This window comes from Mustela erminea, chromosome 19 (genome assembly GCF_009829155.1).
Source record: "Mustela erminea isolate mMusErm1 chromosome 19, mMusErm1.Pri, whole genome shotgun sequence".
In the NCBI taxonomy this organism is placed as follows: domain Eukaryota; kingdom Metazoa; phylum Chordata; class Mammalia; order Carnivora; family Mustelidae; genus Mustela; species Mustela erminea.
The window spans coordinates 60,536,945-60,560,418 of NC_045632.1; the positions used below are offsets into that span (position 1 = coordinate 60,536,945).

Below are 23,474 nucleotides of genomic sequence, written 5' to 3' on the forward strand. Positions count from 1 at the left end.
CTCTGCTCAGCAGGGAGACTGCTTCCCCCCACCACGCCTGCCTCTCTGCCTACTTGTGATCTCTGTCAAATAAACAAAACAAACAAAAAAAAGACATACCGAGGGCACAGACAAGGTAGTAGCAGGCTTCTTGGAAACAAGCAAGAGGACAGTAAAAGAGCATTTTCGAAGGACTGAAAAACTGCCCATCTGGAATCCTGTACCCAGCAACAGTATGCTTTAAAAACAAAGACAAAAAGTAGAAACATCTCCAGAAATACAAAAACTAAGAGTTCTTCAGCAGTAGACCTGCACTCAAGCGAACGTTCAGTGAGGTCCTTTACTTGATGGGGTCTCAATCCACACGGGGACGCTCAGTAGCAGCCAGTAAGCGAGCACAGACTGCTTTCTCACAACTCTGCACAAGATGAATCGAGATCCAGCAGCCAATGGGGGGAAATGCAGTGTCCGCTGCCCACTCAGTAATTACCAGGCAGCTCCCAAATTAACAGCAGCATCTCACAGGATTCATAACATCTCTGAGTAAAAAGTATCGTCACAATGGCATTAAAGCCAAGGAGGAGATCAGAAGTATGCTGATGGAAGTTCTTTATAATCTGTGTGAAGTGCTAAACTACGTTGATGTATTAATTATTAATTTCAGTGTAGATCACAAAGAACATTAGCAGAGATTAAAGGCATTCCCGTCATAATGGTGGGGGGAGAAATAACTATTCTGAACACTCGACCTACCTAACAACAGAGTCAAAATACGTGGAGTAAAAATCTGAGCAAGTTGCAAGGAAACATTGATAAGTCCCTCGAGGTTCAAAAGCCTTCTCTCAACAACTGACAGGACGCGCAGACAGGAGGGTATGACATAGGCCACAGGAGACTTGAATGCTACCAACCGACTTGATCCGACATTCACAGCACACACAGCTGAGCCCAGCAGAATGTACTTCTCAGGTGCCCACGGAATGGTTCCCAAACAGACCATATTCTGGGGCACAGAACAATTCTCACAAATGTAGGACTCAAGGAAAGTAAGTTCCCTGACCGCAGCAAAGTAAAGTAAAGTTAACCCAGAGGTTTCTAGATGGCAAACCAATTATAAAACATACAGACAGTCTGCCTTTGGCTCAGGTCATGATCCCAAGACCCTGGGATGGAGCCCAGCGTTCCCTCTCCCTCTGCCCCTCCCCCAACTGGCACGTGTGTGCACTCTCTCTCCCTCAAGAAAATAAATAAAATTTAAAACGAAACAAAACAAAAAGTCCATGCAAGATGACACCGTCTGTTCTTTTAAGAAATGAATTTGGAAAATTTGTCCCCTGATGTAACTTTGTAGATAGTATGCACGATACCCCATTTCTTTTATTTTACGTTTAAATGTGTATCTTTGTCCATCACACTTGGATCTGGAGAAGGGAAACCAGTGAGGAAGGACCCTCTGAGGACAGGCTTTACGGGACAGGACTCCTGGGTCTCATCACAGTCGTCTCTCGGTCAGGTTTTCTTCCCAAGAAGGCATTCATTCTCGAAGTCAGGAATGGGGAATAACAAGATGTCCGTCACGGCGAAACTGAGCCACTCACCCGTGGCCCCTGTGGCTCGGGGGGCTTGTGGTGGGGAGTGTCAGGCACGTGAGAAAACCCAGACCAAACTGTCCAGAGAAAGAGCTGTGAGGGACACACATACTTTGGATGTACAGCTAATTAAAGAGAAAAGCAAGATTTGGGGATAAACTAAGTGAGATACTGAACGAATGGGGGTCGAGCAGGGAGGCAGCTGACGGTGGGAAAGGCTTCTCTGTGGCTTCCTCACAGCTGACCCTCCTTCCCTTCCAGGGCCGTCTGCGCTTCCTGCAGCATTAAGGTGAGCAGCCTCTGGGGCCTGAGCAGGGCCCACGTGTCCTGTGACTGATGTGGCTTGTCAAGAGTCGCAGAACTGGCGGGGGGTGGGGGGTGGGGGGTGGCGCACCCTTTTTCTTTCTCCTAGCGGACAGAACTAGGAGTGCCGTCCCCTGGGAGCAGGTCACACATGGACCAGCCACGATGTTCATCTTCCTCCGCACAGAACCCACTCCTAACACTTCCCCAAACTGTGCAGTTTCTATTTTTATTATTTTTAGAGTGGGGGGAGGGGCAGAGGGAGAAGCGGACTCCCTGCTGAGCACAGAGAAAGGGGCCGGACTCTATCTCGTGACCCCATTCAAAATCAAGGGTCAGACCCTTAACTGACTGAACCACCCAGGCACCCCAAGACTGTGTAGTTTTTAAAGACTTGTAAGTGGTCTTTTAAAAAATGTTCTTTAACTTTCCACGTTAGCAGGCTAGTACTAGGAAAAACCCTTCACTCCCCCTGTGAAAGTCCCAATTTCTGACACTACAGCCTCCTTGAACGTTTCCGGACAGGCTCTGCACAGCACTCGGGGGCGTCTGTACCTGCAGACAGACAGGCACAGAAGGTTCATCACACTTAGAACCATGTCGTCCTGGTTCACCTCAGCCTAGAAACCAGGGGTGCTGGAAAGGGGTTTTCCCACCATGATTTCCAAACCTTCTGTGTCCTGCCATTTCACTGCGGGAAAGCTCCGCCTCAGCACGTGGGCCAGGTCACGGGTGGTGCAAGCGTCCGTCTACATGGGCACATGTTGTGGCTGGCGTGGGTACCAAGCAAGGGCGCCCACGCCTGCAGACGGCAGCACGGAGTGGGGCAAAGGATGGCCTCTCGACACCCCCAGGGTGTCACACGGGCCCAGAGCAGGTGTGTGGGTGTGCATGTGCCTGTCCCTGTGGGTGCCTGGCTCATATCTCCCTGTGTGTGTTGTAGATGAAGATGCCTTCTAAGAAGTTTGCACACATTCCTGTCTACACGCTGGGCTTTGAGAGTCCACGGAGGGTGTCAACTACCAACACTACACCGACCCAGAGAACAGAGCCCTTCCAGTGAGTCCCTTTGCCCTTTGCTGATGTCACTGGGGTCACAGGCACTGATAGTAACACCGGAGCTGGGTGCAGGGGTGGTTTGCGAGGACACTCCCAGGACGTGGAAATCCAAGGCAGTCGTCCAGGAAGAGCGGTCTCAGGTCTGGGGGCTGAGTGGGAGGAGCTGGAATCTGAAGTGGGGAGCCGATCCCAGGCCTCCCACTAACTCTCAAGGGAAGGCTTTTGCTGGGGAGAGGGGATGGGGGTGGGCTGTGGATACGGAGAGATAGGAGGGGACGTCCCTGACGGCTCTGTCCTGCTCCAGATCACTGCAGGGGTCCCAGTGGCAGAGTGTGGAGGAGGCATTCCCGCACATCTACACCCATGGCTGTGTCCTCAAGGACGTCTGCAGCGACTGCACCAGCTTCGTGGCAGACGTGGTTCACTCCAGCCGCAGGAGTGTGGACGCGCTCAACACCACGCCTCGCCGAACCCGCCAAACCCAGTCTCTCTACGTCCCCAACACCTGGACTCTCAACTTCAAGTGACGGCTCTCAACCTCTGGGCCACCAGCCAGAGGCTCTTCAAGGCAGCCAGGCCTCTGGGGAGGAGCCAGGCTAGTCCTGCCCCGGCTGAGAAGCTCCCGGTCCTGGGGCACAGCTGCCAGCTGCCCTCCCGAGTGTGCATGTACATATATACATATATAGATACATTTATATAATACACACACAGCCTATATATTTATAGACATGTTTCCTGGCCCCAGAGTTTGTTTGGGGTCAGGCTCACTACAGGACCCTCCCTGGGGGAGGCTGTTTCCTTTGGGAGTTGTTGAGAGTTGCTGGGGTCGGGGACGGGACATGAGTGGGTTTTCTCACTCAGGAAAAAGGGCAGGTTGGAGATACAGCAGTGGGCTCCAGGCGCCAGAGCTCTGGGAAGACCCTCATCCCAGGGTTTGTTCTCTTCTCCATCCCAAGGATGAGAACACAGCAGTTTCCCCTCCCCGGGAGGATGTCCAGGCTGGGACAGGAGGCTTTGGTCCCCAGGTAGACAGGGGTACTCTGAGTGGAACCCGGCCTGCGGAGGCAGCTGGAAAGATCAGGAGTGGGCAGCCTGCTAGCAGCATCATAGCCTTCCAGTTGGAAGATCCAAGGCCAGGCTCACGCCTTGCCCCCTGGCTGGCACCCAGGCCCCAGCCATCCTCCCAGACTCAGAGGAGCAGAGACGGTGCTGGTTCCAGGGCCCCAGTGATGCTGCTCATCCTGGTACGGGGAGGAAGTCTGTCAATGTGTACACCGAGCTGCTCTGGGCCTAATAAAGGCGGTCTCACAGTCTTCCGTCTGGGGTGTGCACTGAGAACTCCGGAGCCACAGCGATGGGCACAGTCTCTGAGGGCACCGGCTCTCTGGTGTCCATTCAGGATGCCCACCATGAGACAAGGCCGCTCACACCCACTCCTGCCCATGAGGCCCGACTTCCCGATCTGGCCATCCCAGTCCCACAGCCAGCAGGGCTGCTGCATGTGGCTCAGCCTGGAGCCTGTCAACTGCCAGCCTTGTCCCCAGACCCCTGCTCCTGTTCTCCATGCAGATGACCTCCCTGGGGTTTGCGGGGGAGGGGGCAGCTCCCACAGCTCTTCAGGAGAATGGCTGAAGCTCCTGTGTGTTTGGCCTGCCACATGCATCTAGGAGGTGGCTTGTCATCCCACCTTATAGGAAAGGAAACTGAGGCTCAAGAGGGAAGGAATTTGGCCAAAGAAACAGCTCATCTGCGACCTCAACCCAGGCCTATGAGATGCCAGGCTCTAGCTGCCTGCCACGTGCACAGGGGCCCAGAGGAGGCCCTGAGGGACAGGACTTGTTACAGAGGGACCTGCTGGAGAGGTAGCTCATCAGCAGGTTACACTAAATTGCAACAGTCCATTAAAAACAGCCAGTTTCCAACACCTCTGGGCACTTCATGGGCAGGGAGTATTACTATTTCCATTTAAAGATGAGACAGCAAAGGGGTTTCTGGGCAGCTCAGTTGGTTACATGTCCAGCCCTTGATTTCCGTTCAGGTCATGACCTCAGGGTTGTGAGACTGCGCCCCTCGTTGGTCTCCCCCCCCGGGCATGGAGCCTTCTCCCTCTCTTAAAAAGAAAAAAAAAGAATGAGGAAGCAGACAGAGAGGGTGAAGATTTGCTCCTGGTCACACAGCCAGCAGTGGGAAAGCTAACCTTTGTGCAGCAACCTCCATCAGTTAGAGCTCCTGGGAGGTGAGCTCTGCTCTCACTGTTTTCATTACACAAGCGAGGAAGTGGGCCAGGGAATAGGTTCAGGCCCACGTTCCCAAGAACGGGAATCCAAGGTTCTACTCCACGCGGGAATGCTTGGAAATAAGTAGAAACCCATGTTGGGACATCTGGGCTGAGCCACAGGGGGCCACATAACCCTTGGAGGTGAAGTTGGGAGGGTGCTGCCCCATTCTTGCAGGCCCCCTCCTGCTGACCCCGGGCTGGAGAGCCGTGCACTCACCCCACTGAGCCCCACCCTCCCCTGACTTGGGTTGTGACAAATGGTGCTCACTTTGTCTAGAACTGTCTGCAGGCAAACTTCCGAGGGCCATGCCTTCGGTGGGGACAGGGAGACTGAGGCTCTCCACTCAGGCTGGGCTGACTGCATGTCTCAGGGGCACATGGCTGCTCTCCTGTGGAAGGGCAAAGGAGGCAGCAGCTCCAGGCTGAGAATCCCGAAGTCCTCATCCAGAGGGGAGGTAAGAAACCTGCATAAATTGTTCACGCCACTTCGGGGGGGGGGGGGACACAAAATCTACTTAATTAGGTTGGCCTTGGCCAATCCGAATGGACAAGAGTGATGTCCTGGAGGCTCTCCCTGAGCTAGCCCTTTAACAGCAGGATTACAGGAAGTAGGGAGGGTAAAACCCAAGGGACTCCAGGGGAGTGCCTGGAGCAGGTGGCGCATCTGGGGGGCTAGAGACAGCAGCCATGTCAGCCAATGCGAAGCACCGCAAGACCCTGATGGCCTGCGCAGGCTGACCAGCCATGTATGCCGGTGTGTGCACACCCTCTCCCTCCGTGAGTCTCCGGAGACCCAATGCCCAGTCTGAGAGGAACATTCAGGCTTAAGAGGAAGGCAGGATGGGGTGGAGCTCAAGGGTCAAGGGAGAGGGATCCCAAAGGCCACGACGCATCCTGTCCCCATTCCCCTTTCTTGGTCCTTGCCAGTGGCCTTCCTCATTCGAATCCTGGAACCACAGTCGGCATGCAGACCCAGGATCTACCTGGGCCAGTTACTCTCAATCCCAGTTTCTTTACTTGAAACGGCGGGGACAGCTACTCCCAGGAGGTAAGAGTTTAGTACGGTGCCGTCACCACACTCAAGGCTGCTGTCTCTTCTAACACTCTCACACCAGAGCCTCTTGCTCCTGCACTTAGACCTCTGCAGTGCGGGGGTTCTCGGTCTTGCCGGCACACTTGAATCCCCGAAGAGCTTCTAAAAACTATCAATGCCTGACCCCACCTCGTGATTGCTAGGAATGCGCCCTTGATCTTTATTGCAGAAATCTCCCCAGGAGATTAAGACACAGTAAGAGTGACGAGCCTCCTCCACCTTAGACCACGGAGTCCCAGACGCAGACGAACAGGAGAATCACCCGGGACGCATTAACGCCAACAAAAGGCAAACTCCCAGGACGGCCCCGAGGTTCGCTTTCAGTCCATCCGGGGGGGGAAGCGGTGCGGAGATCCGCACCTCTGGGAAGCTCCTCGGTTTGCACGTGTTTACTTTTAATGAGAAGAGCGCTGTCCCGCCTGCAGCCGCGGACGCTGACCGAGGGCAGTCGCTCCCCCTCCGGGTCGCCCGGCTGTCCGTCCCCGGTGCACCCGCACAGGCGCAAAGCCACGAGGCCGCGCGCCCGCCTGCGCGCACGACCTCCCCGCCCACCCCGCCTGCAGGTTCCTCCCGCCCGGCCAGCCCGTGCTCGCAGGGCAGACGGTGGGCTCGCGAGTGGACAGCTCGGAGCCGGGGCAGCCCCCGCCCCCGCTCGGCGGCGGTCGCGGACACGCCTCCGGAAGGCCCGGAGACGCCCAGCGCCGGTACCGCCCGGGGGACCGCCGCGCGGTGGCGCCCAAGTCGCGCGAGAACTGGCCCGGGGCCGCGCCCGCACCTTCTTTGACGCCCTGTCAACCGAGAGGAAGTTCCGGAGAAGCTCAGGGCGCAGACGCGACACGCCAGCCTCGCGCCAGCGTGCCGTAAGTGCGCAGGCGCGCCGGCCGCTCTCTTTGCTGCTCTTCCTTCTCCCGGTCTCCAGACGTCAGCGGCCGTTGGGTCCTATGTCGCGCCGGGCCCTCCGGAGGCTGAGGGGGGAACAGCGCGGCCAGGAGCCTCTTGGGCCCGGCGCCCTGCAGTTTGTCCTCCACGATGACGATGATGCGGAAGAAGAAGGTCCAAAGCGGGGTCCAGGCGGCCGACACCTCCGGGGCGCAGGGAAGGAGGGCGTCTGCGTCAACAACCGGTTCGAGCTGGTGAGGAACGAAGCTGCCCGGGGTGGGGGCGGTGGGAGGGGGCAGTGGGAGGGGCGGGCTCGTGACGTCACGGGGGCGGGGAGCTACGTGGTCTGGGCTGCCGCGGGGGCGGTGGTGGGCGTGGCTACGTCGGGCTCGGGTGTGGCGAGGAGAGCCGTGGCCCTCTGGGCTGCGGCGCAGGGGGCGTGGCCGTGGCGTCGGGGCGGGTCCGCAGCTCGGTGGGCGGGGCTTCACGTCTCCGCCCCTGGGGGCTCTGGGCTCGGTCGCAGGGTTGGGCGTTGCGTGCGCTCGGCGCTCGCAGGGCCGCGGCCCAGCCCTGTGTCCTCCTCCCAGCCCGGGACTTGGCTCCTCGCTGGGTCCCGCGCAGCAGGTGTCGGGCCCGGCACCGACGCGGTGGACGCGCGTTGAAGGGGTGCGCGCCCCGCGGGGTTTCTGCAGCTGGCCGCAGTCAGTCGTTCGCTCCTCCGAGCGCCCTGTGCGCGCAGCCAGCGTGTCTGTGTTGCTCAGCTTGGACCCGAGCGCCCCAACAGCCGGCGGTGGGTCTGCAGGTGACGGAGAGACCAGGACCTTTGTCAGCGCTGTCTTGGGCCGCGCTTGCTGCCGTCGGTAGATGGTGGGGAGCGGGGCTGCCCGTCCGGGAGCTGGGGAGCTGGGCGTCCAGAGTGCTGACCTTCCCTCGGAAGGCAGGCGAGAGACGGTGCCGGTGGGGCCGCGTCCTGTCTTCAGATCCGCCGCAGTCGTCTGCCCTGTTCTGCTTCTGCGACTGGACCCCACCCTGCTGCTTGTCCTGTCTTTCCGACATTTGTGTTACAAACCGTCTCAAACACGTGCAGAAGCCAGAGTGCTGGTCGCCCGCGGTTGGACTCGCCGCAGTCTGTCTCCCCAGTATTCCTGCCCCTTCGTGTGCCCTTAACCGTGCCGCTCATTTTTCTGACTTCTTCCAGAACACCCAAGTCTTCTTTCCCACCTCACTTGTGCACAGGCTGAAACCAGCTTGTGCTGTCGTCGGCCGTCTCCGTGGACGTCCGACCCGTGTGCCTCCTGGCTCCCATATTCCCCAGATTCAGTCTTTAACCCCAGTAGCTTTTGTTTGGAGGACATTTGCACATGCCAGGCAGTGCTGCTGGGTCATGGGATCCTGGCAGTCTGGGAAGGCGGTCCTAGTATCCCCTTGTGCAAACAAGGTACTAAGTGACACCTGCAGAGTAAATCTAGGCTTCCTGCCTTAAAGCCTGTACTCTAAACCCTGTCATGGTATTTGTCTCTGAAGCGAGTTAATGTTCCTGCTGAAGAAGGAAGGCCAGATGGGCGAGGGAGAAATGGGAAAAGCGGCAGGAGCTCGCTTGCCGAAGGACAGGAGAACGGCGACGTGGACCTCACTGTGAGACCCTGTCGCAGGGGCTCGAGGGCCGTGCCTCTGCTCAGGGCTCTGCGGTCTGTGTTCTCCGTTCCGCATTCTGATGCTGATATCATCGGCTCAGACGTCCTTCCCTGTCTTGGGATTCATGTGTCCAGCGCAGCAACATCTGTCTCCTCTTAGGCCTTTCACAGACATCTCAAACCCAGTGTGTCCAGTGCTCACTGCCCTTCCTGCCTCCTCCAGGCTTTGCTCTGTGGAGAGCATTTCCACGTTTCCTCTTGTCCACGCCAGCAATGTGAGGGCATCCCTGAGCTGCTTTCTCTCTCACATGACACACTCAGACCACTGGTGCAGCCCCTGGGGGTGACCGTCGTCTGTGGCCTGGATCACCACCACCCATGTGCCCGGTCCTGGTTCTGCTCTTCTTCCTTTGCATCTCTGAACACAGAGGCCAGCCATAGTGACCCTGTTAAGCACATGTCTGACCTCAGCCCTCCTTGTTTCACAACCCCCCAGTCGCTCCAGGCTGGCCCAGTTCACCCCATAAGCTCTCCTACCTGTTTTCTTTATAATCTTGTTCGCTGTGCTCTAGCCATAGTGATCTGTCCCCTTTGCTGTCCCCTCTGCTTTAGCATCTTTATGCAGGTGACACGTGGCTCACTCCTCCCTCCGGTTTTGGTCAGATGTTGCTTCCTCAGGCTTGCCTACCCTTCCTACTTGCTTTAAAAGTACACTTACCCCAGGGCACCTGGGTGGCTACCGAGTTGTGGATCTTGATCTCAGGGTTGTGAGACCAAGCCCCATACCCTCGGACAACCTGCTCTGCAGGGAGTCAGCTTGAGGATTTTCTCTCTCTCTGCCCCTCCCTCACGCTCATTCTCTCTAAAATAAATAACTCTTAAAAAAAAAAAAAAAAAAGTCGGTGCCTGAGTGGTTCAGTCAGTTAAGCTCCTGCCTTCAGCTCAGGTCATGGTCCCAGAGTCCTGGGATCAAGACCCACATTGGGCTCCCTGCTCAGCAGAGTCTGCTTCTTCCTCTATCTCTGTGTGTGTGTGTGCTGTCTCTCTCTCAAATAAATAAAATCTTTAAAAAAAAGGACAGTTACCCCGCATTCCCATTTCCCTTCTTCTGTTGGTTTTTTTCTTCTCATTTTTCCCTGGCAATTAACAGAATATACTGTACAAATAACCTGTTGGTTTTTTTAGATTTGGTGTTGCTTTGTTTCCCTGCTGAAGCACAAGCTTTGTGGAAACAGACTTGCCATTCCCTAACGTGTCCCGACCACCCTGTGTCTGGCACCCAGATATGCAGAAAAGTGACCACATGAATCAGCATTTCCTCTAAGAGGACGAGCAGGTGTTGTCTCCAGCCAGAATGTATGCATACAGGCTTTGGAGGCAGAAGGACCTAGGTTTTTTTTTTTTTTTTTTTTTAAAAGATTTTATTTATTTATTTGACAGAGAGAAATCACAAGTAGTCGGAGAGGCAGGCAGAGAGAGAGAGAGGGAAGCAGGCCCCCTGCTGAGCAGAGAGCCCGATGCGGGACTCGATCCCAGGACCCTGAGATCATGACCTGAGCCGAAGGCAGCGGCTTAACCCACTGAGCCACCCAGGCGCCCCAGGACCTAGGTTTGAATCCTGGCTTCACCTCTTCAAAGCCGAGAGAATGTAGACAAGATACCGAACACAAACTTTGGTTTCCCTGGGTCTTAGGGGTGATCTCACTTACTTGATGGGGAGTCATCAGTGATACGGGAGTTAATATGTGCAGCCTTTAGTCAACACTTAGCAAACGTCGACATTAAACGGAATTCAGCACTGCAGGAATCAGAAACACAACAGCAGTCGAGTTGAAAGGTCTCCCATTTATCACTGAACAAATTCCTTATTTTCATCTTTTGTTCTTTTCTCCCTCTTTCACTTCCCTCCTTCACTGGGAACCAAGTGAAGGGTGCAGTAGCGCTTAAGGAGAACAGTGACCCTAAGTGGTTTACTGAGAGACATGCAGGGGCCAGCTCCGTTCTCCTGAGGAGAGGAAAGCTGAGCAGAGACACTGTCCTTTGTTCGTTTATGAATTTGTCCTCATGACTGGCTGTTGGTTGAGGGGTGGGTTTTTTTTGGGGGGGGCCTTTAGATTATAAATCGTTTTTCTATTTCATTCAGAGTTGTTTTTAAAACCGACTTTATTGGGCGCCTGGGTGGCTTAGTGAGTTAAGCCGCTGCCTTCGGCTCAGGTCATGGTCTCGGGGTCCTGGGATCGAGCCCCACATCGGGCTCTCTGCTCAGTGGAGAGCCTGCTTCCCCCTCTCTCTCTGTCTGCCTCTCTGCCTACTTGTGATCTCACTCTGTCAATAAATAAATAAATAAAATTTTTTAAAATAAATAAAAATAAAAACCGACTTTTTTTTTTTTTTTAAAGATTTTATTTATTTATTTGACAGAGAGAGAAATCACAAGTAGGCGGAGAGTCAGGCAGAGAGAGAGAGAGAAGCAGGCTCCCGCTGAGCAAAGAGCCCGATGCGGGGCTCGATCCCAGGACCCTGAGATCATGACCTGAGCCGAAGGCAGCGGCTTAATCCACTGAGCCACCCAGGCGCCCCCCGACTTTTTTTTTTTAAGATTTTATTTATTTATGTATTTATTTGAGAGAGAGACAGTGAGAGAGAGCATGAGCGAGGAGAAGGTCAGAGGGAGAAGCGGACTTCCCGTGGAGCTGGGAGCCCGATGCGGGACTCGATCTCGGGACTCCGGGACCGTGACCTGAGCCGAAGGCAGTCGTCCAACCAACTGAGCCACCTAGGCGTCCCAAAAACCGACTTTATTGAAGTGTAATATATGTAAATGATAAACTCACTCATTTTAAATGTAGAGTTCAAGTTTTGCAGCATAATATACTGTGCAATGACTGTGGATGATGTAGAATAGAAATCAGTATTTTGGGAGTCTAGGTCTACCTCGACAGTCTGCTAAAAACCACACAGACCCACTTCTAAAAATGACCAGACTTGGTAGCATTGAGAAATTTTCCCTCTAAGTGAAGAAGATCAATATTTCACAAATAATTACATTTAGCCCTTGATCAGCACTGGAGCCGGGACATGAATCCCTGTGCAGTTGAAAAATCTGCCTATAACCTTTTTTTTTTTTTTTAAGATTTTATTTATTTATTTGACAGAGATCACAAGCAGGCAGAGAGGCAGAGAGAGAGGAGGAAGCAGGCTCCCTGCCGAGCAGAGAGCCCGATGCAGGGCTCGATCCCAGGACCCTGGGATCATGACCTGAGCTGAAGGCAGAGGCTTCAACCCACTGAGCCACCTAGGCGCCCCATGCCTATAACTTTTGATTCCCCCCAAAGTTACCTACTGATAGCTTATTGTTTGCTGGAAGCTTTGTTGATGACATAGAAGCTATGTTGTATGTATTATATACTGTATCTTTTTTTTTTTTTTTAAGATTTTACTTACTTATTTGAGAGAGAACATGAGCTGGGGGAGGGGCAGAGGGACAGGCAGACACCCTGCTCCCTGGGGAGCCTGATCCCAGGACCCCTGAGTCCATGACCTGACCCAAAGGCAAATGCTTAAGGCACTGAGCCACCCAGGCACCCCTTAGGCATGTTTTACATACTTGGTTGTCAGGGGACAGTGCTATGCGTGATCTGACAGGAGGCGGAATTCAGCACTGCAGGAATCAGAAACACAACAGCAGTCGAGTTGAAAGGTCTCCCATTTATCACTGAACAAGCCTCCTGGTGCGGAGGCATAATAACAGCAAAATCATTTCCCTGAGAAAACATGTTTGTTGGGCAGGTAGGAAGGACGTTCACAGAATGATAGGATAGAACATGGTCTTCGTGTAGCTTAATTAAATACGTGTGCCAGCTAGGTGTGCTGTCTCATGAAGTGTGATGCCCCATGGACCCAGCCTGGTTCTTCTCCCGCACCGCTTCTTGGAGTTGGACCTGATTTCATTACTGCTTTTCACCCAAGTCCACTGGGGAATGGGACGGTTCTGCTTTTGTTTCTTGGCCAGGAATTGCTTGATTCTGAAAGTCTTGTGAGAAGACATGGCCAGAAATAATCAGCCACACACAGTGGGATGGTCTGTGTACTGTGTTTGTAACGTGAGCTGGAGAAGAGAAAGCGTTATTAAGAAAACCATAAGGGGGGGCACGCCTGGGTGGCTCAGTCATTTAAGCGTTTAACTCTATTTTGGCTCAGGTCATGATCTCAGGGTCTGGGATTGAGCCCCACCTGGGGATGTATGCTCAGCGGGGAGTCTGCAGCAGCATCTTTCTCCCTCTTTCTCTGGCAGGCCCCCCGCCCTGGTGCACACACTGGCTTGCTCTGAAATAAATACATCTTTTTTTTTTTTTAAGGTTTGTTACTTAGCAGGAGAAAGAGAGCACATGTGAGGGGAGGGAGAGGCAGGAGCAGACTCCCCGCTGAGTGTGGACCCCCCTCCCCCCCCAATACGGGGCTTGATTTCAGGTCCCTGGGACCACAACATGAACTGAAGGCAGATGCTTAACCAACTGAGCCACCCAGATGCCCCTCAGAGAAAGAAATCTTTTTATTTATTTATTTATTTATTTATTTGACAGACGGAGATCACAAGGAGGCAGAGAGGCAGGCAGAGAGAGAGGAGGAAGCAGGCTCCCCGCTGAGCAGAGAGCCCGATGCGGGACTCGATCCCAGGACCCTGAGATCATGACCTGAGCCGCAGGCAGAGGCTTAACCCACTGAGCCACCCAGGTGCCCAAGAGATAAATCTTAAGGGAAAAAAAGAAATAGTCGGCTGGCACCCAGCTTCACTGCGTTGGAGGTACCATTTGGCTGAATGCTGGAGAGAGCTTGGGTGCCAGTTCTCTCCATTGTTGAGAGGAAATGCCCCAGGAGGCCTCAGTCCAGTTTTCTTTCTTTGTTCCCAAATCTAAACCAACCAGACCACACCTGGGCCCCTGGCGCTCTCACTCAAAAAGTATCCATAGTAGGAATCTCCATAGTATTGGGTAGTGCTGGGACAGATGATACTTTGGTAGGATTCTAGCGTTTTCAAGTCAGGAATGGATTTATAGACAGACAAACATAACATACTCCTGAAATTTATCTTTTCCACTTGGAAATTTCCCTTGGTGAACAAAGCAAGCAAAACCAAAGGATACAAAACTTGTTCCTGCTTTCTTTTCTTTGATAGTTTCCCAGCTGAGACAGTAGATTCAAAAAGAAAAAAAAAAATCAGTGAAAATTCACCAGGTACAGGATGATCTCAGATTTGTTCTCTCTCTCTCTTTTTTGTGAGAGAAAGTGAGCAGAAGCAAAGCGGAGCAGCAGAGGGAGAAGCAGCGTCCCCTGAGCACAGAGCCGGATGTGGGACTCAGTCCCGGGGCCCTGGCGTCATTACCCAAGTGGAAGGCAGACATTTAACTGACTGAGCCACGCAGGCGTCCTTCCCCCCCAACCCAATATAAGGGTTTTTTTTGTTTTTTTGGTTTTTTTTTTTTTAAGATTTTACTTATTTGACAGAGAGCACAGGCAGGGAGAGGGCAGAGAGAGAAGCAGGCTCCCCGTGGAGCAGAGAGCCTAAGAGGTGGAGCCCGTCTCAGGACCCTGAGATCGGGAGTAGAAGCAGAGGCTTAACCCACTGAGCCACCCAGGCGCCCCTGGATCTCAATTTTAAAAAAGAAAGTTGGGGCGCCTACGTGGCTCAGTGGGTTAAGCCTCTGCCTTTGGCTCGGGTCATGATTCCAGGGTCCTGGGATCGAGCCCTACATCGGGCTCTCTGCTCAGAGGGGAATCCGCTTCTTTCTCTCTCTCTCTCTGCCTGCCTCTCCGCCTACTTGTCCGTCAAAGAAATAAATAAAATCTTTTTTAAATAAATAAATAAGAAAGTTATCTCAGGGTTGTGGGGGTTAAAGTAGATCGTATTTTTATTTTATGTTTTGAGCTTTATATTTTTCAGATGCCCTAAGTTGAAGACTCAGTTTTATTTATTTTTGGACCTGAGTGCAGTAGATGGGGTCCATCCCATTCGGCTGATGAAACATCATCATCATTGTTCTGTATTGGCCTCTTTGTTTGTTTATTCCTTGACTGGCTGAAGGGCCAGAACTTGTCCAGTGACTTGTACCCACCCCACCCCCGTCTTGCCTCCAGAGTGTGAGTGTGAGTGGGTGTGCACAGTTCACTCTTTTGTACTGCTGTGCAAGGTTCTGTTGTGTGAGCTCCTTTTATTAGGGAAGAGTCTCTAGGTAAGTCAGTCCCTACATACCTTTTCTTTAGCTCCTTGTCCTGTTGGCTGCTGTAGATGAACTGAGCTAGAGCTCTAGGTAGCAGGAAGGAACATGAACGGGCTGTTGAGAGATCTTTGCCCTGGGGTGGTGGTCAGCAAGGGAGAGAGCTTGTAAGGTTTGGGGATTCTTCCTTATGTCAGCTGTAAAGACAGAGACACGTGGGGCCACCCTGGGCCCTAGCATCTCTGGAGTTCGTTGACTAAGATGACCCTAAAGCAGGGTGTATTGAGAAGGTAAGAACCACGGCTCTGCTGGGCGCATCGACATGGGTGTTTTTCTTCCCAATGTGACCTCAGAGCGGCCCTGCATAGGTCTCCCCGCCCCAGCTCTGCCCCGCTTTCCACTCTGACGCAGCTCAGTGTCACCGTTTACTCTGTGACCGGGACACCTGGAACGTCCTTGTTCTCACCTCCTTCTCTCCAGATCAACATCGAAGACCTGGAGGAGGGACCTGTGCTAAATGGGGAGAGACCCGATGGTCTGCTCCCGGGTGCGGTGGTGTCCGGGAACAAAAGGAGGTCGCAGAGTGGAGGTGCAGACCGCAAGAAGGCTGGAGAAGTGGCTGACAGGGCAGCGCCCCCGGAGCAGGTATGGGGAGCCACCACACCCACTCTGTGCTGTCATTTTTGGCCCTTGCAGCTGCCCCACAATTTCCTTGGGACCCTGGAGAAGATTTGCAGGAAGCTCTTAAGGGGGGCACATACAGGGTCCCCTCGACAAGGTTCCCTAGCACACGACATGCCTGCACACTTGGGGAGGGTCTGCTTGTGCTCGGCAGCCTGTGTGTGCTCTGGGACTGTGTGGCTGCAGCTCGGGTCTGGTGGGCGGGGCTTTGGGGGTGCCAGGCCTTGAGGACCTGCGACTCCGGTTAGTGTCGCAGTGTGGCTGTGGTGCGTGGCATAGGAGAGGGTCTCTTGGTGGGGGCTTCTGCTTGTTTGTGCAGCAGGTGATGGACAAGTGCAGCCGGAGAGAGCTGAATCATGGGTGGCGTGGACCCCCGCCTGAGCTCGGGATGGTGGGGGGCTGGACACTGCAAGGAGGGAGGCGGCCTGGTGGAGGCACCAGAGGGATTCTGGCAGCGGCACCAAGAGCATGGGGGGAGGTGTGCAGGGGGATGTGCAGGGGCCCCATCTCCAGGGCAGCTCCGTGTGGTAGGGAGGGTGGTTGGCAAAATGAAAGACAAGAGCAGAGGGCAGACGGGTGGGTGGTTTGGGCCCGGGGAGTCTCTTAGGGTCCCATGTCCCTCTTCAGCTCGCTGCTTTCGTTGTCAGATTTTAGCATTTTATTGTCTTTTTCCATTGACCAAAATGTGCTTCTTTTCTTAGTCTAATATAAGTGGCAAACTCCGAAAGAAGAAAAAGAAACAGAAAAATAAGAAAAACACTACAGGAGAAATTTTGGTATGTGCATATGGCTGTTTTTCAAGGTGGTGGTTGAAGCAGTTCATTTGTATTTAGTGTTTTAATTTCTTCCCATTAGGATTCTAGTTGAGGGGTCAGGAAAGTCATGAACCAAGTTTGGCTGGTATTCCTTCACTTCGTTCCTTGAGGGTTAGACCCCCTCACTCTTGATATCCACGTCCTGGCCACCATCTGAAGTGACATTCTCTGGCCGGCAGAGCCCCTTCTCGGTCTTTTGGCCCCGTGCCCTGAACTTTTTCTAGGCTTCTAGACTGACGGGATGGTGAGGTGTGAGCCTCTGGGTGCGCTCTGTTGTCGGAACCCTGCTTCCTTCAGTCTTCACCATCAGATGCAGTGTCTCCTGAGGAGGTTGTAGCTTTCTGGACTTGTCACTGGTCGTTCTGGTCCCGAGTCCCATCTGGAGAGGTGGCACTCCTATAGGACTAGCAGTTGGGCTTGTGACTGAGTTCCTTCAAGTGTCCTTCTGGCTCTGTGGTCCTGCCAATGCTGAACTCTCTCCTTTTTTCTAAATAAATTTGCAGTACTCAGTATTGGGATTATAATGTCTTTCGGAATGTAAACAATATAATGCAGGTTTCTTATAAAAATAATTTTGTTATTATTAAAGCATTTAAAATAAAGTCATTGTGGTGATTAATATATTGTTTTGGTGTTTTTAGGAAAATGGGTTGGAAGATATTGATCGCATCTTGGAGAGGATTGAGGACAGCAGTGGTTTCAACCGCCCTGGGCCGCCTCCCCTTAGCTCCAAGAAGCACGTCCTGTATGTGGAGCACAGGTACAGCTCTCTCCCCTCTGCTGAGACACAGACTCCCTGAAAAGGAAAAAAAACATTTGAAAAAGACGTCCTGTATCTAAAAGCAATGTAGATTTGTTGTTTTTTAAAGATTTTATTTATTTATTTGTCAGAGAGAGAGAGCACAAGCAGGCAGAGCAGCAGGCAGAGGCAGAGAGAGGGGGAAGCAGGCTCCCTGCTGAGCAAGGAGCCTGAGGTGGGACTCTATCCCAGGACCCCGGGATCATGACCCAAGCTGAAGGCAGATGCTTAACCGACTGAGCCACCCAGGCATCCCTGTTTTATTTTGTTTTAAAGATTTTATTTTTTTATTAGACAGAGATCACAAGTAGGCAGAGAGGCAGGCTCCCTGCTGAGCAGAGAGCCTGATGCGGGGCTTGATCCCAGGACCCCAGGATCATGACCTGAGCCGAAAGCAGGGGCTCAACCCACTGAGCCTCCCAGGCGCCCCAGCAATGTAGGTTTATTGCCAAACATTTAGGCAATAGGAGCAAGGAGAAAGAAGGAAAGGGGAAATACTGTTTCCAGTGACCCGTCCTTCAGCTTCATGTATCTGGGAATGTTTTTTTCTTGAATGGTATTGAAGTAAGATGTCGTTCTGTGATAAATTATTCCTCTCTTGTCCTAGTAGATGCCTATTGAAACCTCGTTCTTACTAAAGAGACTGTTGCCAGTGTTCCAAAAGCTATTTTTTTCCCTATGTCAGTGAGCCCACCTTGATCTGGTCTGTAGGCCTGAGGCTGCTCTGACTCAGCCCCAGTCCTGGCCGCCTCTGTTTGCGACCCGCATGGTTTGGAGGAATGCAGGCTGCCAGCTGTCCTTCATGTCAGAGTAGCCGTTCTGCCTGCTGAGTTTTATGTGACCTTTCAGAATCCCCAGACTCGTAAAAGAACTACGTTTCATTTTTCGTTGTAAAATGTTCAATTTTCTAGACACTTGAATCCAGACACAGAGCTGAAAAGGTATTTTGGTGCTCGAGCTGTCCTTGGGGAACAAAGGTAAGCACAACACTGGGTTTGTTCTAAAAAATGTGTGGGAGTATTCTCAAGGCCTCTGAACGTTGGGGGAGGGGAGGTACAGCTCCTCGCCAAAGGAAAGCCTTCGAATTTCTGGTTCTGCAAATTCTTCGGAACCTGAAGGGTCAGGGAGGAGCTGATGTTTGACTGTTTCCGTGAGCACTGGGCTCCAACCCTCACGCTGCCTTTGCTAGCATGTGTGTCACAATTTTACAGAGATTCTGGAGGTCCTAAAATTTTGCGCTTCTAGCACTGAAATCTTGGCCAGCTTAATTTTTGTTTCTCCCTCAGCAGCAAAGCCAACACAAGGTTGATTCTGGGATAAGTCTGGTTTTGTTATGTAACAGTTCTCAGTGCTTGACGACCTGTGGGAGATGCAGTGAGAAATGCTCTGAACACGAGGGTCTGTTTGCAGGACTGTGTGTCGAAGGGGTGGGTGTTGGCTTTCCTGACCCCCAGCATTGAGGCCGGTTGTGACCGCGAACTTCCACACTGGCAGAAGCTTTGGCTTTTCAGTATATGTATTTTTTCTAAATGTAGAATTAAATGCTTGGTTTAAAAAAAATTGAGGCAAGGGTGGCTTGGTCGCTTGGGCATCAGATCCTTATTTTCAGCTCAGGTCATGATCTTGGGGTCCTGGGATTGAGCCCCACTTTGGGCTCTGCACTTAGAGCCCTGCTTGTCTCTCTCTCTCTCTCCCTTTGCCCTCCAGCCCTGCAGACACATGCTGTCATGTGCGCGCTCTCTTTTTCTCAAAATCTTTAAAAAAAAAAAAAATTGGGGCAATTTAGAATAGAATTGTTTCCTTTGAGCCCCCCTCCAAGATCACCATTTGGGGGCCGTACTGCCCCCGTCTGGGCCCTTCTGCCGTGTGCCGCATCACCTGGTTCTGCCTGGCTGGGTTCTAGGTGGATGAGGGGGTGCACGCGCCCCAGGGCACAGTTGTCGGCTGCTGTGTCGGCTGTGGTCCCCTGCAGCTGGGGGTCATTTCTAGTGAAACCACCGAGAAGTGGCCCTCCCCGTGTGCGGTCAGCTCGAGTTCTCCACTGCCCTCCGAGTACCACAGCCGCTGTTGTCTGCCCTGCGGTGGGGGTGGGGTTTACAGTTCTGTCTAATGCTGTCGACCAGCAGTTGTTCTTGTTATTTGCTAATGGTTTTTGGTTTTATCCTGGGTGTTAAGTTATTCAGGACACAAGGATTTCTACTTTGTCTTCTTTCAGAATGTTGATGAAAACCATTGTCACTTCACGATGTTCCTCTTTGTCACCTGATTGAACGGCGTATCTCTCCCCACCCTGTTCCACTGGTTTGGGTCGGCTTGGTCCGTCTTTGCTGTTCCTTCCTATTTCTGCCCAGTCTTACATTTGTGTAAATGGTCGTTCACAGTGATTGTAGTTATTGTATTTGGAGTAGTAGCATGCTTCTAGAACATCGATTGAATACTTGAAGTCCCACCAAAGTTTTCCCTGAGAAGCTCCGGTTCCCTCGTCTCCCTCATCTCTTACCCTGCGCACAGGTGGACTCGGCGTGTTTCTGGTCGTCCTCTCTGGCAGCGCCTTCCGTCCTGCAGAGGCCTATGCATGTCTCTTTCCCCCGACAGCGGGAGGGACAGCCCTCCCACTGTCCTCCTGATGTCTCCCTGCTCCCCTGCTCAGTGCACGGCTGGGCTCTATCTGCGGTTCGGGGGACCAGGCAGTTCTGAGCGTCCGCGCTCCCTATCAGAGCCGGCCTCGGTGCTGGGGGTCCAGAAAGCTGAACACCCACCCCTCCGACACACAGTCCTGCAGACAGACCCTTGTTTGAGCATTTCTCAGAGCGTTTCCTGCTGCGTCTCCCAGAAGTCATCAAACACTGAGAACTGTTACATAACAAAGATCAGACTTATCCCAGAGTTGGATTTGCTGCTAATTGAGAAAAATTAAGCTGGCTAAGATTTCAGGGTTAGAAACTCAAAATTTTATAGGTAATGATGAGTTTTCTTTAGATTTTGACCATGATTTTCAGGTGCCATGTTTTTTCTCCTGCAGTTTTGCCTTCTTGTTGGGAGAAGAAACGTGCTTTTTTCTCCTGTTCCTAATACAGACCAGTTCTTACTCATACTTTTTTTTCTCAATGAAATGGTTCAGATTATCAAAGTATAGAGAAGAGCGTCCACATGTCCACCTGCCTGTTACTCAGCTTAAGAAAAAAAAGCCCCAGTGACCATATATAACCTGTTTGTGGCCACAGCTTCAAGAGGGCGGTCTGGCCCCTGTAGAGACCCCCGGATAACGGAGGTGGAGCACACGGCCAAGGGGAGGGGGCCATCCAGGCACAGCATCTCGGGAGCCGGGCCTCCTGTTCCCGCTGCCCCCTCATGCTCTGTCTTGGTCATTCCCACTCAGCAGCGTGTTGACGTCAGTGTCCTGCTACACCAGTTCTTTTCATGGTTACCATTTTTCCCTTTTCAAAACCTGTTGCTGCGCTGGTGGCGTCTTGCGAGGGGAGGAGAGGGCCTCCTCACCGCAGAGGCACAGAGGCCGTCCCTTTGTCCTCTGTGCCCGTCTGGCGGGGCGTTTGTCCGGCCTGGTCCTTAGGGATGCAGATGGCTTCCTTCCACGGGGCGCCGACAGGCTCACCCTTCCCCACGTCTTTATTTGCAGTGTTCTACTTTGGTTTCCTTTTTATCCTTTCTGCTATTTTGCTGGACTATAGATTTTCTGTTTTTCTATTTTTTTTAAGATTTTATTTATTTATTTGACAGATAAAGATCACATGTAGGCAGAGAGGCAGGCAGAAAGAGGGGGAAGCAGGCTCCCCGCCAGCAGAGCGCCCGATGCGGGGCTGGATCCCAGGACCCTGAGATCATGACCTGAGCCGAAGGCAGAGGCTTTAACCCACTGAGCCACCCAGGCGCCCCTTTTCTGTTTTTCTTTCTCTGATTGTTTGGTCATTTAGGTGACAGTTTCTAGTTTCGTCTGGTGGTGGTCCTATTCTGTTTGTTTGTTTGTTTTTTTAAGATTTTATATATTTATTTGACAGAGCATAAGCAGGGGGAGCAGCAGAGGGAGAGGGAGAAGCAGGCTCCCCGCTGAGCAGGGAGCCCGAAGCAGGGCTCAGTTCCAGGACCCCTGGATCGTGACCTGAGCTGAAGACAGACTGAGCAGCTGAGCTCCCCAGGCACCCTGAGGGTCCTGTGTCCTGGCCGTAGCTCTGCCACCCCTGCCCCATCCTTCCCTTCCCCACAGTTTTGTTTCCATGGTCCCTGCAGGGGTCAGGCAGTGAAGGGAAGCTGTGAGCATGTCTGTTCTCCCCAGGCCGAGGCAGAGGCAGCGAGTGTACCCCAAGTGTACCTGGCTCACAACCCCGAAGAGCACCTGGCCGCGGTACACCAAACCAGGTGAGGGGCTGCGGCTTTGGCAGAGCAGGTACGCGGCTGTGTGGGCTTTGTAGCCTGGCGCTGGAGGACCCAGGATCCCCTGGCCCCCCATACGCCAGCTGCATGTTTTCTCATATAGGGTTTCATGCAGCTTTTTTCTACTTTTCTCCTGTGGATACTGTATTGTAGGAAGCGATCTGGTTCATTTTCCAGTTGTGATCGTTTGTACTTTGTTGCCAGCGAGTAAGTCTGTAGAACTTAAGATCAGCAACTGTGCAGAAGCACCTGGGGTATGGCGTAAACACCCCGTATCTGAGAGTCCCTGGGTATAGGGCCTGACTGGGGCGGGAGAGAGGGTGCAGACAAGGGCACCCATCGTCGTCATGGAGGGAGCATGTGGCGGCCCCGCCCTGCCCATGTCCCGTGTGCCAGCAGCATGGACACGGGAAGCTCCTCGCAGAAGCCCCGAGCCAGGGCAGATGAGTTTCCTTGGCTCCGTGGTACGGCAGGAGAGGAGCCTGGAGCCATTTACCCATTTCATGCTGCTTCAGAAGGCTCCCAGGAAGAAACGGCTTCGTACACCCAGTTTCTGGCAGGAGGAGAAAGGGTTCCCACTGTCTCCCGTGCCCGGCTGGATCTGGGCTCTGCCTGGTGTTTAAGCCCAGCCAGATGGGGGGGGGGGGCGGTGGCATCATCTCTGCTGTCGTAGGACACGGGTGATCTGGCCACACCCATCGGGGAAGCAGCCTCTTCCTGGGAAAAGCTTAAGCGGGAAGCTGGTGTAAACCACACCACAGGCAGTCAGCCCTGGGCATTGTGGGAAGGTAGACGCTCTGACGGGGACTCAGTGGAGTATGCCCGAGCCTGCTCGTGGGGGTCACAGGAGGGGCCTGATGCTGCCCTCCCCGCAGGTCTGTCGATGAGGCTGCTGGAGTCCAAGAAGGGTCTCTCCTCCTTTGCTTTTGAGCACAGTGAGGAGTACCAGCAGACCCAGCACAAGTTTCTGGCCGCGGTGGAGTCCATGGAGCCCAATAACATCGTGGTGCGTGTGTCCCCAGAGCGTCTTTGCCCAGCGTACATCCTCTCAGTTACCAGGCTGCCCCGCACCTGGATCCCAGCCTGCAGTCCCTCGGCCCACAAGCCCTTTCTCCTTCTGTCTCCTCTGACCCCTGCTGTACGCCTGGATCCCAGGGCTGGGGGGACTGGCAGAGGGTAAAGGTAGAGGTCCTGGGGCACGGAGCCCCTGCTCCCACCACAGGCCTGGTTGGTGATGCAGCTTAGCAGCACCAGTGAGCCTGGTTTCGGTGACTGAGAGCCCCGCCTGGGGCTGCTGCCTTGCTGCTGGCTGTCCAGGAGGCATGGCCTGTGGCCCCAGCAGCGTCCCCGCTTTGCTTCTAGGTTCTGCTCCAGACTAGCCCATACCACGTGGACTCGCTGCTGCAGCTCAGTGATGCTTGTCGTTTTCAGGAGGATCAGGAGATGGCCCGAGACCTCGTTGGTAAGAGTCCGTCTGGGCGCCCGGCCCTGCCACCGGGCCCAGCACCCCCTCTGCTGAGGAGGCGCAGGCGCTGTCCCAGAAGGTGCTGGCCATACACAGCCATTTCCAGGGCTGTTTTTAAGAGAGGAAGGGGGGGAGAGAGGTGACGGGAGGGGCAGAAGGAGAGAGAATCCCAAGCAGACTCCCCACTGAACTTGGGGTCCAACTCGGGGCTCGATCCCACAATCCTGGGGTCATGACCTGAGCCAAAAGCAGATGCGTCACTGACTGAGCCCCCAGGCACCCTGGCCTGGCTTTTT

The 23,474-nt window shown here is 53.4% G+C and overlaps 2 protein-coding genes across 5 annotated transcripts in view; both read left to right on the forward strand.

Moving 5' to 3' along the window:
- The window catches only part of SPIRE2 (spire type actin nucleation factor 2), a 31,827-nt gene extending 27,584 nt beyond the window's left edge, over window positions 1-4,243 (forward strand). For both annotated transcript variants that reach the window (XM_032325300.1, XM_032325299.1), the window contains exons 13-15: window positions 1,830-1,857; window positions 2,815-2,930; window positions 3,235-4,243. In XM_032325300.1, the coding sequence (XP_032181191.1) occupies window positions 1,830-1,857; window positions 2,815-2,930; window positions 3,235-3,457 (367 nt within the window). In that variant the 3' untranslated portion in view covers window positions 3,458-4,243. The remainder of the gene's footprint in view (window positions 1-1,829; window positions 1,858-2,814; window positions 2,931-3,234) is intronic.
- Window positions 4,244-7,078: 2,835 nt separating this feature from the next.
- Window positions 7,079-23,474, forward strand: part of TCF25 (transcription factor 25) — a 28,229-nt gene continuing 11,833 nt past the window's right edge. Inside the window, exons 1-8 of one of the 3 annotated variants that reach the window (XM_032323476.1) lie at window positions 7,079-7,434; window positions 15,510-15,674; window positions 16,412-16,486; window positions 17,167-17,285; window positions 18,236-18,301; window positions 21,616-21,698; window positions 22,589-22,719; window positions 23,076-23,175. In XM_032323476.1, coding sequence (XP_032179367.1) covers window positions 7,243-7,434; window positions 15,510-15,674; window positions 16,412-16,486; window positions 17,167-17,285; window positions 18,236-18,301; window positions 21,616-21,698; window positions 22,589-22,719; window positions 23,076-23,175 — 931 coding nt within the window. In that variant the 5' untranslated portion in view covers window positions 7,079-7,242. The remainder of the gene's footprint in view (window positions 7,435-15,509; window positions 15,675-16,411; window positions 16,487-17,166; window positions 17,286-18,235; window positions 18,302-21,615; window positions 21,699-22,588; window positions 22,720-23,075; window positions 23,176-23,474) is intronic. The other 2 variants (XM_032323478.1, XM_032323477.1) reach the window with 2 other exon arrangements.